General features: G+C 38.5%; 1 protein-coding gene across 1 annotated transcript; it reads left to right on the top strand.

Moving 5' to 3' along the window:
• The first annotated feature begins 1,395 nt into the window (after positions 1-1,395).
• On the top strand, positions 1,396-14,916 carry LOC144093052 (G protein-activated inward rectifier potassium channel 1-like). Its single transcript, XM_077626310.1, has 3 exons — positions 1,396-2,177; positions 12,551-12,767; positions 13,315-14,916. The coding sequence occupies exons 1-3, from the start codon at positions 1,524-1,526 to the stop codon at positions 13,935-13,937; spliced, it is 1,494 nt and encodes a 497-aa protein (XP_077482436.1). The 5' UTR covers positions 1,396-1,523; the 3' UTR covers positions 13,938-14,916.
• Positions 14,917-15,427: the final 511 nt, after the last annotated feature.

Raw genomic sequence — 15,427 nt, 5'->3', positions numbered from 1 at the left:
TTGCATGAAACCCAGGTAAATTTGACATTTTTTTTGAAATTTAAACTGGGAAAAAAATCACAGTAACAGAATATCAAACTAAATATGTACTTCTAGAAGCGTTATTACTAAGCTAATTATAATAGTTTCTACTTTAAAAAAAACCCCACATTGGCCATCCAAGAAATACTTGCAGTACACCTGCAGTTTCCTGGCACAGAATGGATGATTCATACTCCTTTTCAATAGTTGCGCTAGTTTCGACAACAATAGCGAGATTTATCTGAACATTTCCGAGGGGAATGCGACGTGAATCAGCATCCTGCTCATTTTCACTCAGGGAAAGAAGCACAATACAAGTCAATTGCTTTTTTTGTATATAAAACCGAAACAATCTGAGCTAATGTATCCCGGCGGGACAACTATTGGATCGTCCTGCGAATCGAAGTCATAAAAGTAAGATGAGCGGACATGGGAGCTTTTTTGGGGGGGTAAATTGACATGACGCGTCATTCTCCTGTTTGAACACTAGGGAGAGCTAAATTGCCTTCAATGGACGAAATGCCTTCTCTAAGAAACAATATAATAATAGTAAATGATCATGTTTCAGAGTCATTGACAGAGGTGGACGTCCTATCTATTTGGACTGGGAGGGTCGTCAGAACTGAATTAAAAACAGCCTTTTTTGTGTGTGTGGAGGATCCTGGTTATGTTAAAGAAAAAATAAATTGATGATTTAATCTTCATCCTTGGGTGCAATTTTAGTATTTATTTAAATTTATGTTACAATCATTATTTTTGAATGTTGATTGTTAACTATATCTTATTCCATTATTTTAACTTTTCTTTTAATTGTATTTTTCTTTATCATCCTATTTTGTAATAATAATAATTATAATCGGACATAGGCTTTGTCATCATCATTGACTCGACAAAAAGCCTAATTGTCATCATACCCAGATTATTATCTATATATACATTTTACACCTATCTGCCTGATATATATACATACATTTATAATGTTTTAAATGCCTTTGAAGGTGACATCACGTCCAATTGATTTGGATGGTATTACATTCGTTCATTTGGTGCCAGCCAAGGGTTCATTGAATATAAATTCGCAACAACAGAAGGATGAAAAGAAACGGAAAAAGTTCAGAATACAGTTGGACAAGTGTGCACACCCCCTTAATAAACGGCATGTGGCTGTTTTAAGACCGAGGCAATGACTTTTTCCAACAATAATCAGCTTTTAGGCTTTTCTTCTTTGCTGACGGTGCTTTTCTAAAAGTACACTTTTCTTTTCACCTTATTTATACGCCAACTAAGTAGCTCATGAACAATGTAACGAGCCCAAGTGTCTTTCTTTGGCAAGGGTGCGCACTGCGCTCGTCACCCAGGGCAAGTTGGCAGCACTGCGCGTGCGCGCAGACGCGCGGGGTGCGCATTTGCAGTTCCGCGCCTCGGAAGATGCGAGCTTGGGGCTGCGCGCAAACTGCTGCGGGGGTCGGCCGGGTGTCGTCGAGGGATCGCAGCCAGGCACCATGGCGGCCGTGCGGCGCAAATTCGGCGAGGACTACCAGGCGGTGAACACGGTGGCCAAGCGAAAGCGGCAGCGCTTCGTGGAGAAGAACGGTCGCTGCAACGTCCAGCACGGCAACCTGGGCGGCGAGACCAGCCGCTACATCTCGGACCTCTTCACCACTCTGGTGGACCTCAAGTGGCGCTGGAACCTTCTCATCTTCATCCTCACCTACACGGTGGCCTGGCTGGTGATGGCGTCCATGTGGTGGCTGATCGCCCTCATCCGGGGGGACCTCCAGCAGCACGCCCGTGGGGGTCACGACGCGTCCTATACCCCGTGCGTGGCCAACGTCTACAACTTCCCATCCGCCTTCCTCTTCTTCATCGAGACCGAGGCCACCATCGGCTATGGGTACCGCTACATCACCGAGAAGTGTCCAGAAGGCATCATCCTCTTCCTCTTCCAGTCGCTCCTGGGCTCCATCGTGGACGCCTTTCTCATCGGATGCATGTTCATCAAGATGTCCCAGCCCAAGAAGCGCGCCGAGACGCTCATGTTCAGCCAGGATGCGGTCATCTCGCAACGGGACGGTCGCCTTTGCCTCATGTTCAGGGTGGGGAACCTCAGGAACAGCCACATGGTGTCTGCGCAGATCAGATGCAAGCTCATCAAGGTGAGGAACAAATGCTCTTTCTCAATAAAACTGCGACAAAAACAAAACAAAAAAAACTTACCACTTTTTTGCAAAACTTTTCATGTTTAAAATTTATGTAAAACTTAAAAACTGCGACAAAAAATTGAATATAACGCGCACGACTTTGTACTTTTGTCCATAACAAATAAATAAGTAATTCCTTCTACATTACTATTCAGATTTTGACTTCAATTTTTATGTCTATACATAAACAGAAAATGTACACATACAACCTAACCATGTTAACATGTGAAAATACTTGTCACTATTATTTTTAAAGTAGCCACTTTGTTGCAAAACTTTTCATGTTTAAATCTATGTAAAACTTAAAAACTGCGACAAAAAGTTGAATATAACGCGTGCAACTTTGTACTTTTGTCCATAACAAATAAATAAGTAATCCCTTCTACATTACTATTCAGATTTGGACTTACATTTTTATACCTATACATAAACAGAAAATGTACGCATACAACCTAACCATGTTAAAACGTGAAAATAATTTCCATTCCTTTTTTTAAACTTACCACTTTGTTGCAAAACTTTTCATGTTTAAAATCTATGTAAAACTTAAAAACTGCTACAAAAAATTGAATATAACGCGCACGACGTTGTACTTTTGTCCATAACAAATAAATAAGCAATTCCTTCTACATTACTATTCAGATTTTGACTTAAATTTTTATGTCTATACATAAACAGAAAATGTACACATACAACCTAACCATGTTAAACGTGGAAATAATTTTCATTATTTTTTTTTGAAGTAGCCACTTTGTTGCAAAACTTTTCACGTTGAAAATCAATGTAAAACTGAAACTTCACAGGTTAAAACTTGAACATTAAATGAAATGTATTGCGTTAACATGTGAAAAACAACATGATAAAACGGCACACTTATCGCAATAATGACTATAGTGACAATTGTAATGTTAAATGACTGGGATAGGCTCCAGCACCACCTGCGAGCGACCTTTGTGAGGATAAACTGAAAATGAACGCATAATATTAAATGACGACAAACATGAATACTATCACAGTAAAATGTAAACTTTCATCTAAAACCCTTTAAGTCATGACATTAAAACATTAAAATATGAAACTTAATACTAAAACCTGGAAGTTATCAAATGTATTGCTTTTCAAATTAGAATATAATCATGGTAATGTGTCAAACCTAGCAAGATAAAATTGGATAATTAGGTAAAAATGTGCAACTTGGGGATAAATCTTTTATATCATTGCAATAAAATGTAAAATGTTTCATGTAAAAGTAATGCTTAAACATAACATTTGTGGCCCACATTTATCATGCGCTTCAAAGTTCAATAATCCAAATACTGCTCTCTACTGGCCTTTGGCGTAAACAACTTTCATGTACATTTACCCATTCACTCACACACGGTATGAAATACATCTGTAGTTCCACTTAACTACTTTTACCACCTCTGTGCATATACAATGATTCATTATCGTTTATGAGCACATTCTACAAGGCCATATTGGCTTTCGATTAATCTCCAGAATTCAATTGTGAACAACATGGCACATTAGATGAAGAACTCTCTTTTCGACACCCTGGATTGGTCGCCGGTCAATTACGAGCTACTAATCTGGCGTCTCAATTATAGCTTCTTCTTCAGTCAGCAAAAAAGGCTTTCAATAGGCAGTAATTCCAAATTCAGATGGGCTCTAAATGTCCTCATCTTCGACAGATGGCCCCCCTGGCGACAATGTAGATGGGCTACTATATATGCATTAATTAAAGTGGAAATTCAGCCAACTCCCGTATTAAGTGGACCTTGTACCCTTTGTTTCTTGATCAATTTAAGTGTGAATAAAATAAAATTTCCTGTATTATTAGCAAAAAGAATATATCTCTTTTTTTAATAAAAAATATTTAAAACACTATTAATAAATACAAATAATAACATGTAGATAAATTAAAAAAAAATAATTAAGAGGTTACAGCCCCTCTTTTTAAATTTCTAAACATGAATAATTTGGAGAAATATATATATATATATATATATATATGTGGCCTTAAACATAAATTATAATACAAAATATAGCACTGAATCAACTTACAAACAAATTCAACTTATGAACATGAATTTGTTTGTAAGTTGATTCAGTGCTATATTTTGTATTATAATTTATGTTTAAGGCCTATATAAGTATATTGAAGGTTTATATAAGTGCATTTGTATGTTTAAGGCTTGTATAAGTAACACGCATTGGTTTGTACTGAAAAAACATTTAATAAAATGGAGAGAATATGTACAGTACTGTATAGAGAGAGAGAGATTTATGTATTAGAAACTGGCCGAAAGAAGCGATCTAACGACGATTGCAGTTTTCTTCTTTTTTTCATAATAAATGATGCGGTAGCACTGTATGGCATCATTCAATTGATTTGCAAACTTTGTGCAACGTTCAATATTTGGGTCCTGCTGCTCGATCTTTCTGTTTATAAATGGTACTGACGGTCGAACGATTCAAGTTGTATATGTGAAACGCTCACCACTCTCACGCGCATCAAGCTTCGTTATTATTGCCATTCGTTTCAAATGAAATGGCTTGCCTCTTCCTTGCAACTCTCTCAATAGAAGCCTTTCGCTTTTTACCAACCATATTCATTAATGGATGCACAAGATATTTAATGATACAAATGAAAAAGGTTCTTTGCGCACTGGAGATATGTTCACGCACTTCCGCATTGCAACGAAGAAGGTAGATGCTGGGTGAGCTGAGCCCTCACAGCGCCAGGCGTATTAGCGGGGGAAAGAAGCACTACTCGGGAAAAAAATACAAAATCGAACTTACGAAAAATTTTCCATATAAACGCAATTTGCAGACATGTTCGTATGTACCGTTGTTCGTAAGTCGTATGTTCGTAAGTAGGGGAGCGTCTGTATACACACACATATACATACACATATATACATACACAAATATATACATACACATACAGACACATACATTCATACACATACATACACATACACACACATCTACATACACGTATAAACATATATAGACATATACATATGTATACAATTACATATATATACATTTACATATACATATATATACATACATATACATAACATACATATACATAACATACATATACATAACATACATATACATAACATACATATACATACACGTATATACATATATAGACATATACATATGTATACATGTACATATACACATTTACATATACATATATACATATGTATACATTTACATTTACATAACATACATATACATACATATACATACATTCATACACATACATACATACACATTCACATACACACACATCTACATACACGTATAAACATATATAGTTATATACATATGTATACAATTACATATACATATATAGACATATACATATGTATACAATTACATATATCTATACATATGTATACATTTACATATACATATATATACATACATATACATAACATACATATACATACACGTATAAACATATATAGACATATACATATGTATACAATTACATATATATACACATATGTATACATTTACATACATAACATACATATACATACATACATATACATACACATACATGCATATACATATATACATACACATACATGCATATACATATATATATATATATATATATATATATATATATATATATATTTATATATATATATATAATGCATGTTCATAAAAAGTGCGAGTATGGTGGTGGGCACATTGCGATGTACAAACAGTACAAACGAGACATTGTTTCGCCCGAAGGACACAAACAAACTGAATCAAATCTTACTTTCTGGCAATCGACGTAATGAGCACTCCTGCTCTAAACAATTCATCAAAACAGTTGTTGGCTCATTTCAGAAAGTATTTCCTGATCAAAGTTTGGTGTGACACGCCTGACTTTGACGCTCCCTACAAAAAGGCATTACTATTTATGGATGTAGTGTCACCTTTGCATGCTTGGAATAATAAGCATCCCCCATCAAAATATGCTTTTTGTGTCGTCTCAATGTTTTCCGATAAGTCAGCGATGCTGCCGCTTTGTTTTGATCTGGAGAGTTAATCGCGCTTTGCTTCTGGCGAAGCAGCGTGATGATCTCAAGTGAGGAAAGTCATAGAGAATTTAAACAGTGGGCACAGTAGTATAATAATAACTGATATTCAGAATAAATATTTTCATTTAATATCACGTGTATAATCTGAGTCCTTCCAAAGATGACTTCTGTTTGTACTTTAAAATGCGATACAAGAGTTGAGCTAACAATTAGTCGGTTTTTAATGTGGTAAGTTTTGTTAGATGTTTCATATTTTTACATACTAATTTTTCCAATAAACGCAAGTATTATCTTTACACATTTAGCATTTTAACACGATCATTAACATTGCTTTCATGTATTAGCATTTTAAGTTCACCTTTATGAAATGAATTTCCCATTAAATTCAAGATTGATGCCAAGTTTAAAATATTAATGCAATATGTTAGATGTTTTAATATGCTTAGTTTCAAGTTATATTACTTTCAAGTTTTAACGTTGTAAATTTCACCATTCAACTTAAATTAAAGTTTTTCATGAAAAGTTTTACATATACGTACATACGTTTCAAGCTTTCACGTTAGAAGTTCAATATTTTAATATGCTCATTTTCACATGGTATTCAACCCTTATGAAGTTATAATGTGTAACTCTGTAATATCACATTTCATCACAAATTTACTGGTTCAATAGGATAAATTCCCTATTTTTACATTCGTACATCTCGTGGTGGTTTATTATGTACAATGTTGGCCCCAAAAAAACAGCAAATTTGGGGGTTTGACTTACTCCGCAAACTACATTTTCCATAAATCATAGTTTAAGATAACTTGGTATCACTCTGTCATTTAACGTTAAGGTTTAGAGGTCATTGATGATGCTTCCGTTTAATAAACTAGCCTGACAGGAACAACAAGACTGCATTGACTTCCCAGCTTGTTTCAACACACGGCTCAAGGTCACAATCGGGCGGGTGGTCCTTCTAAGTAACAAGGTGGAGAAATGAGGCGTAATGCAATAAATCCAAACTCCTAATAATCGTGCCTAGCCGTGATCAAGCCGTGTGGATACAGCTTGCGTACACACGGCTCGTAAATCGTTGTGCGGCGTGGTTACTTTGGATTTTGACAAAGAAAAATCGGGATGTTTATTAATTATACACCTTCTTATGCCTGGTTTAAATGGACCATAATTTACCCCACGTGCCTGTTCCTGGTTTTACGAGTCGGTTAATGGATTAATCTATAAAATGCTTTCAGCTATACAGGCCTGACCATGATTGGATAGTAGAATGTGATTCAACTCACTACTCAATGTTTTCAAATAATATTTTCTTATTATGTATTTAACAGATTTATTTTTATGGTCACAGCTACTCTAAATTCCATACAGGTGTCCACATTTTACAGAGGATATTTATATACAAAGATGTTCCATGGAAATATACAACTGTATTTATGAACATTTTTTTTTTCCTCATTAATATGTATTTTCAAAATTCCTCATAGTGTGTTCAGAGTCCACGTCGTTAAGCGAAATAAATAAATAAACAAAGAAAGCATGATGATAGTTAACTCGTAAAATTCCACAAATGATCTGCTTCATTATTAAGGACGAAGCATAGCGGCTTATAGTCCCCAAAATACGTACAATAAAGAATTTCTCGCAAACAAGCGGGCTTTTCTCTTGTTTTATTCATCTCAAATATTCACTTTCCCATTCCAGCGACACTATATAACATCCCGTACGTACTATAAATTTAATTACCCGTCAAATACTAGTCTTCCCGACTAGACTGCACATCCACATAATGCCTACTCTCATAAAAAAGTTTGCCGCCCTTGAATTGTCATTAATCTTAATGCTGCTTTCATTAATAAATCAAGAGAATGCAGAAATGCACTAATGCTGCACATAGAATGGAATTTGCAAATACACACAGGCAATAGGGACATGGCCTGGTTCTGGTCCACTCTTGATCGCAAGTGGTATTGAAAGTCTTGTTTTTCAGACACCACTAATAAGCAAAAAGCAAAAAAAAATAAAATCAAAAAAATTCGAATAGCGAACCAAAATGCAAAAATCAGGCGAAATTGCTTGCATGAATCTTATTAAATGGAATTAACAACAGTAACATTAAACACTAAATATTACGACGATTTCCAATGTAAAACATATACGTTTAGCATTCAACATCATCATCACACGTAAAATATTACACTAAGGGAGTCAATGTATTTCCAATACAGTGGTACCTCGAGATACGAGCTTAATTTGTTCCGGGACTGAACTCGTATGTCGATTTACTCGTAACACAAACGAACGTTTCCCCTAGAAATGAACTAAAAACAAAATAATTCGTTCCAACCCTCTGAAAAAACATCAAAAACCGGATATTGGATTGGAAAAACATTTTTATTTGTTGTAATTCGTCATCTATTAACAAAGTAACAAATAACTAGTGGTTTAATAGTACTAAAATGTGTTTAATAGAAGTAAAATTAGATGGATTTCGCGGGGGAGGGAGAGGGGTGGACTTTTTGCACGGCAACACGCTTGTAACATAACATAAACAAATTTAAATGAACTTGGATTACGATGCAGACACACTCAATAATAAATTTAATCTCACTTTACTAAACGTAATTCTAATTTTGTTTTAAATTTTGAAACCTTCCTTCTCCCGGGTTGGCTCTATTTGCCCCCGTGACCGGACGTTTGGTCGCCGGACGTTTGGTCGCCGGACGTTTGGTCGCCCGGACGTTTGGTTGCCAGGACGTTTGGTCGCCCAGGTGAATATAATTTTGAGAGCTGGTTTCAACAGTAGATATTTAGATATTAAACTCTCTCTCTCATGAATATAATTTTGAGAGCTGGTTTCAACAGTAAACTCTCTGTCATGTTGTCAAACGTCCGGCGACCAAACGTCTGGGCGACCAAACGTCCGAGCGACCAAACGTCCGGTGACCAAACGTCCGGCGACCAAACGTCCGAGTACCATTTGCCCCGCCTCCACCCTGACTTTCAGATGCAACCTATCAAGGGTTGTTTACTTTTGTATTCCCTTCAAAATATTCCCAAAATGATGCACACAAATGTCCTCACAATAGGATAACGCATGACCACTTGCCAACTAGAAGTAGTATATACACCATTCGCACTGGCTAATGGGGGAAAAAAAACACAGAAAAAATGCAACACTCCGCCGAGTGCTCGTAGACACATTACACGAGGTAGTTGCGGGGAGAGAGACAGTGCCCATGATGTTCTTATGAGCAGCCTCTCGCGTCCGCTGTATGCTCGTATATCAAAATTTGTCTCATATCTCAAGATAAATATTTGCCCGAAATTGTACTCGTATCTCAAATTGCTCCTATGTCGGGGCACTCGTATGTCGAGGTACCACTGTACTTTCAAGACAAGAAGATGCCATTTCTGGAGAAATTATGCAGGGATGCTTTGCAATTTCCCCCAAACTTATTGTTGGCTATAGACAGTACTTAGACGTCCAGTCCATTTTGTCTGGAATGCTCATTCACCCTCATCAGTCAAAATGGATTGCATGTCTAGCGCTATCAATGTCACGGAAAGATGAGCATTAACATCCAGCCCTCCCGTTTTCAATGAATTAGATTTCTTTCGTTGCCAATACGGGCAATGAGTTAATTTGGGGTCACTTCCAGTCCATTTTAGGGCATTTCTGGGTCACTTCATGTTCACTGGTAATGTCTGATGGGCTTAGAAGAATTTTCAGCTCACTTTCTCTTACTTTCGAGTCACTTTCTGATCATTTTGGGGTATACCTTGGTCACATTTTGTACATTTTGGGCCACTTCCTACTTTTTCTTTTCCATATATTATTACCACCACTGTAAAACATTGATTTATTTTTATTTTTATGTATGTCAAATAGATAATTCATATGAGAAATCGATAGAGTAGAACGACCAGTTGGTAAGACTCTGTCGTGATGGGCTAAAATACTGGGCCAATGATTATACCTTAATAATAATCACGCGATTATTCAAATGTAGTGTATAGCTATATTTTTTTATGTGGGTCAACCTCTGCTTGGTAGCCTTTCTGAAGGGTTTTTGTTCTTTTGGAAAATGTTCCCTAAAAGCTTAATAGAAAGCAAAACATGCAGAGTCTGAGAATTCTACTTCATTTTTTTTTACCTGATTTTTTTTGTAAATGATTCCGTAATTAGTCAGTTGACCAGGAAAACAGGAGCTCGTCATCTGGGTCGTGACGCCTCTGCTGACAGGGCGAGCTAGGGATCTGTGAAATGTTGCACCCTCCTGTCCTCTCCATCACTGTGAATACAAATGCCTGTTTGCCATCTGTTCCCGCTCACTCCCAAAAAAAGGAAGCTGAGTCAAAACGTCTCTGACTACCCTCCATTTTGCCTTTTTATTATTTTTTGGTGCCCATTTTTTACTACACTTTAGAAGACCTTGCAAGATTGCAGTGTTGTGCTTTAAACCATAGTGAGACCAGGCAAAAATTTGCCAGAAATTAGGAAATCACTGAGATTGGCTCAACCTCAAAACTTGTGGGAGTCTAGATAAAGACTAAAACAAGACCAAGACTGAGTCTTTTGTGAGTCCCAGACCATGACAGTTTTGAACCGAGGCCTGACCTCTACTTGCCCAAAATGAGGAATCACAAAGATGCAGTATAGATCCAGACTTTTTGCTTTTTTTTGTCATGAAAAGATCGAAGCAAGACAGAGCTCGAGACTAAGACTTGCTCAAAATCAGGATCAGAAGAATCAAGTCCAAGATCCCGGCCAGACCTTACAAATGACTTTTAACTGAGACCTGACCAAGACTCAAAATCAGGAATTACTGACCTGAAGATCAAGACTTTTTGAAGTTAAGATTTTGTGAACCACTTTCCAGACCAGAACAAGACCTTTAAAATCTGTTTTGATCTCAAGTGCAGAACAGAGTTGTAGATAAAATACTGCAATTTGGTAAAGTAAAGTTCTCTACTGTTTCCTTATGAAACCACATATTCCTAGCCTAGTAGCATACCTGTCAACCTCAGCCAATTGCTCCCCTTATTAATGATTGCAATCCCCCTTATTTAGCGACAAAAAAAACGTACAAATGCAAAGCGGCACATATTGACTCACATTAAGTCTAAAATTTTCTCCAAAGTGGACGAGGTGCCCAATCAGTATGCACTAAATTAAAGATTCTGTAGATGTCGCTGTATGACGCTGACATCTCGGTACATACATTGCTTGCTGACGCGCTATATTTATATAGTGAAAAGGCGGACGTGTGAAAGGGGAATGCACGTGCAGATATTATGCTTAAAGCATGACAATGTTAGCAGTCGACGACGAGGTTTTCGTCTGCGACCAGTGACCGAGACGATCTGAAATGGGTAAAACGAGATTGGTGTTACAAAAAACGTACTTAAAAAAATCCCGTACAAAAGTTGTTATACGGCTTACACAATTTGAAATGATTAAAAAAAAACGTATAAATACGGGAACAACGTATAAGTTGACAGGTATGTAGTAGTGTTTTTTCCAATTGAAAACCTTGATTTGTTTAAGAGCTTCTTATATCCAATAGTAGCTCAGAATTTTAAATTGGATCCTTAAAGATGACGGGGCGGCCCCGCGAGTGAGTGGTTAGCGTGTTGGCCTCACAGTGGTGGGATCTGGGTTCAAATCCAGGTTCGGACCTTTCTGTGTGGAGTTTGCATTTTCTCCCCGGGCCTATGTGGGTTTTCTCCGGGTACTCCGGTTTCCTCCCACATTCCAAAGACATGCATGGTAGGCTGATTGGACACTCCAAATTACCCCTAGGTATGAGTGCGAGGGTGAATGGTTGTTTGTCTCCTTGTGCCCTGTGATTGGCTGGCCAGCAGTTCAGGGTGTCCCCCACCTCTGGCTAGAAGTCAGCTGGGATAGGCTCCAGCACCCTAGTGAGGATAAAGTAGTTCAGAAAATGAGATGAGATGAAAGATGACTTCACTTGTTTAGTCTTTCTTTCGAGTCTAATGAGGCTCATCTGGGACTGCTGTGAAGGGATTTTTGGAAGCAGTAGAGATTACATGCTGCTTTAGTTTCCCTTATTAAATTCAGAAGGTGGGGGAGGCATTGAAGATCCTCACCTCACCTTCACCTGCTGGGATCAGCAGATGGTTGCTGATCCATGTCCCGGTTCAAATGGATCGTGCTGTCTATCGCCATCAATGAAAGAAAATAGTCCATGTACTAAAAGAGTGAATATATCCGTAACTTCTACTCCTTACCATTGTTTTCCACAGTCCCGCCAGACACCAGAAGGCGAGTTCCTGCCTCTAGATCAGTGTGAACTGGACGTGGGCTTTGGTACTGGCGCCGACCAGCTCTTCCTGGTATCCCCGCTCACCATCTGTCACGAGATCAACAGCAAGAGCCCGTTCTTCGACCTGTCTCAACGCTCGCTCATGAACGAGCAGTTCGAGATTGTCGTCATTCTGGAAGGAATCGTGGAGACCACTGGTTAGAGATCAGACTTATTTTGGGGTTCTGGTTTAAAGAAAGGTTTCCCAAACTGTCGGGTGGGTTCAAGGGTGGAAATTGGGATTAAGGACTTTGTTCCACAGATAGTTTTTTGGGAGACTGCATCCAACGATTTTGAGGGTGGTGATGACCGAAATTTGAACCCACTCACACAGTCTTGAACTGATAAAGTTTGGGAAACCTAATATTCAACTACCTAATAACGGCAGTTGTCACAGAATAATATGTGTGAATTATCCTCAGGCAATTTCCCTTCACATAAAATTCAATATTTAAAAGAATGTTTAATTAATGGCGTTAAATAATGCAATGGTCCCAGCCCGTCTTCATTTCTGTCATGTAGTATATATATTTTTTAATATCTGTCCCCTGCTTCCCCGGGGCAATTCCCTACTTTTCACTTAATTCCATGGCTGTCATTTTAATTTAATGCTCCAATTTTCCACCCAACATTCTCATTTAGTCTTCCTTGTCATTATCATTGAAAATATTCGCTGTTCTTTATGGTTCTTCTTCCCCACGGCAGGTATGACGTGCCAAGCTCGCACATCTTACACGGAAGACGAAGTCCTGTGGGGTAATCGTTTCCTGCCAGTCATGTCCTTGGAGGAGGGCTTCTTCAGGGTGGACTACTCTCAGTTTCACAACACGTTCGAGGTGCCCACCCCTCCATTCAGTGTCAAAGAGCAGGAGGAAAAGTCATCCCTGACTTCGCCCAAACCTCACGCGGTGGTTCCCGCGCCTTCCTCCCCGCCGGTGGGTAACGGTGGCCGAGGGGGTTGCAGGGGTAGGCTCCTTTCGGCCGATAACGCGGCGGATCCGGCGGAGGATCAGGCCGGAAGGCTACCCAGAAAACTGCAGCGTATGAGCTCTACCAGAGAAGAGCAAATGTGGAGGGGCGTTAAGTCCAACGCACCCTTACCCGGAGGAAAGGCCTCCAGCACCGGTGACCTGCCGCTGAGCATCCAGAGGCTGCGATCCAGTTCCATCCCCGCCGTTCGCCAAGGGGTCCGGCCAGAGGAGCGAGTCCAGCTCTTGTCCTTAGACGGAAACCCAGAGGATCTCGAATCTCAAAGACCGCCGCCAATCGGCGGGCGGCCTGAGGACAACTTGCCACCCAAACTTCGAAGAATGAACGCAGACCGTTAACTCCCGAGGACAAACTTTGAGATGAATTCAGGCTTTATGGCGTATCCGAAGTATCGTGAAAGTCTTCAGAGGCGCCGCACGGGCATTGCAGACAATAAATAACTATGATATTGGTTGTAAATTTACTTGCAGTTTTTATTTTCCGTCTACTCTTCCAGAGACAATAAGCCATCCGTCCGCTTCTACTGTGAGTCCTTTTTGATAGCTCGCCACCCTTTTGCCCTTGAGCTTCTTTGTTTTTCCACAAAGACTTTCTAACCAGATGAAGAACACTTTATCTATTTAAAAAAAGCATCAACGTGGTTTGCTAACCTCTCCTTTCTGCTTCTCTTCCGTTTGGAGGTCAAATATTTAAGTGTATCCTTTTCTGTGCCATCGACAACAATAGTTTTTGTAGAAAAATGCACACACGTTTTTAAATTTGGCTCACGTAATACCTCGAACGCAAGGTTTTTCAACCTTTTTTAATTCAAGGCAGACTTTTTTTATTGAAAAAATTCTCAAGGCAAAGTACCAGCAAAAAAGTAAAAATACATTTCTGAAACCTCTATTAAAATGATAAAGTTGTCTATTGAAGAGACACCAGATAAACACAATAAAAAATTTCCGGACTATAAAGCATACTGGATTATAAGGTGCAACTTCAATGAATGGCCTAACTTAAATTGAGTTTCATATATAAGGCGCAGTGAGTTAAAAAAAAAAACGCAGTGCAGTGGTACCTCAAGATATGAGCTTAATTCGTTCCGGGACTGAGCTCGTATGTCAATTTACCCGTAACTCAAACGAATATTTCCTATAGAAATGAACTAAAAACAAATTAATTCGTTCTAACCCTCTGATAAAACACTAAAAACAGGATATTGGATTGGAAAAACATTTTTATTTGTTCTAATTCGCCATCTATTAACAAAGTAACAAATAACTAGTTGTTTAATACTACTAAAATGTGTTTAATAGTACTAAAATTTAGACGGATTTCGCGGAGGGTAGAGAAAGATGGACAGAGTCGGGGGGGACTTTTTGCACGGCAACGCGCTCGTAACATAACATAAACTTGGATTACGATGCAGACACTCAAAAATAAGTTTAATCTAACCTTACACTAAACGTAACTCTAATTTTGTTTTAAATGTTGATATCTTTCTTCTCCTGTGTTGGCTCTATTTGCCCCGCCTCCACCCTGACTTTCAGATGCAACCTATCGAGGGTTGTTTCCTTTTGTCTTCCCTTCAAAACATTCCCGAAATGATGCACACAAATGTCCTCACAATAGGATTATGCACGACCACTTGCCAACGAGAAGTAGTATATACGCCATTCGCACTGACTAACGGGAAAAAAAACACTGAAAAAAATGCTACGCTTCGCCCAGTGCTCGTAGAGACATTAAACGAGGGAGTTGCGACCAGAAAGACAGTGCCCATGATGCTCTTATGAGCAGCCTCTCACATCCGCCGTTTGCTCGTATATCAAAATTTGTCTCATAT

This window comes from Stigmatopora argus, chromosome 18 (assembly GCF_051989625.1).
Source record: "Stigmatopora argus isolate UIUO_Sarg chromosome 18, RoL_Sarg_1.0, whole genome shotgun sequence".
In the NCBI taxonomy this organism is placed as follows: Eukaryota; Metazoa; Chordata; class Actinopteri; order Syngnathiformes; family Syngnathidae; genus Stigmatopora; species Stigmatopora argus.
The sequence above is the reverse complement of the archived record's forward strand: the minus strand, read 5'-3'. Positions and strand labels throughout refer to the sequence as shown.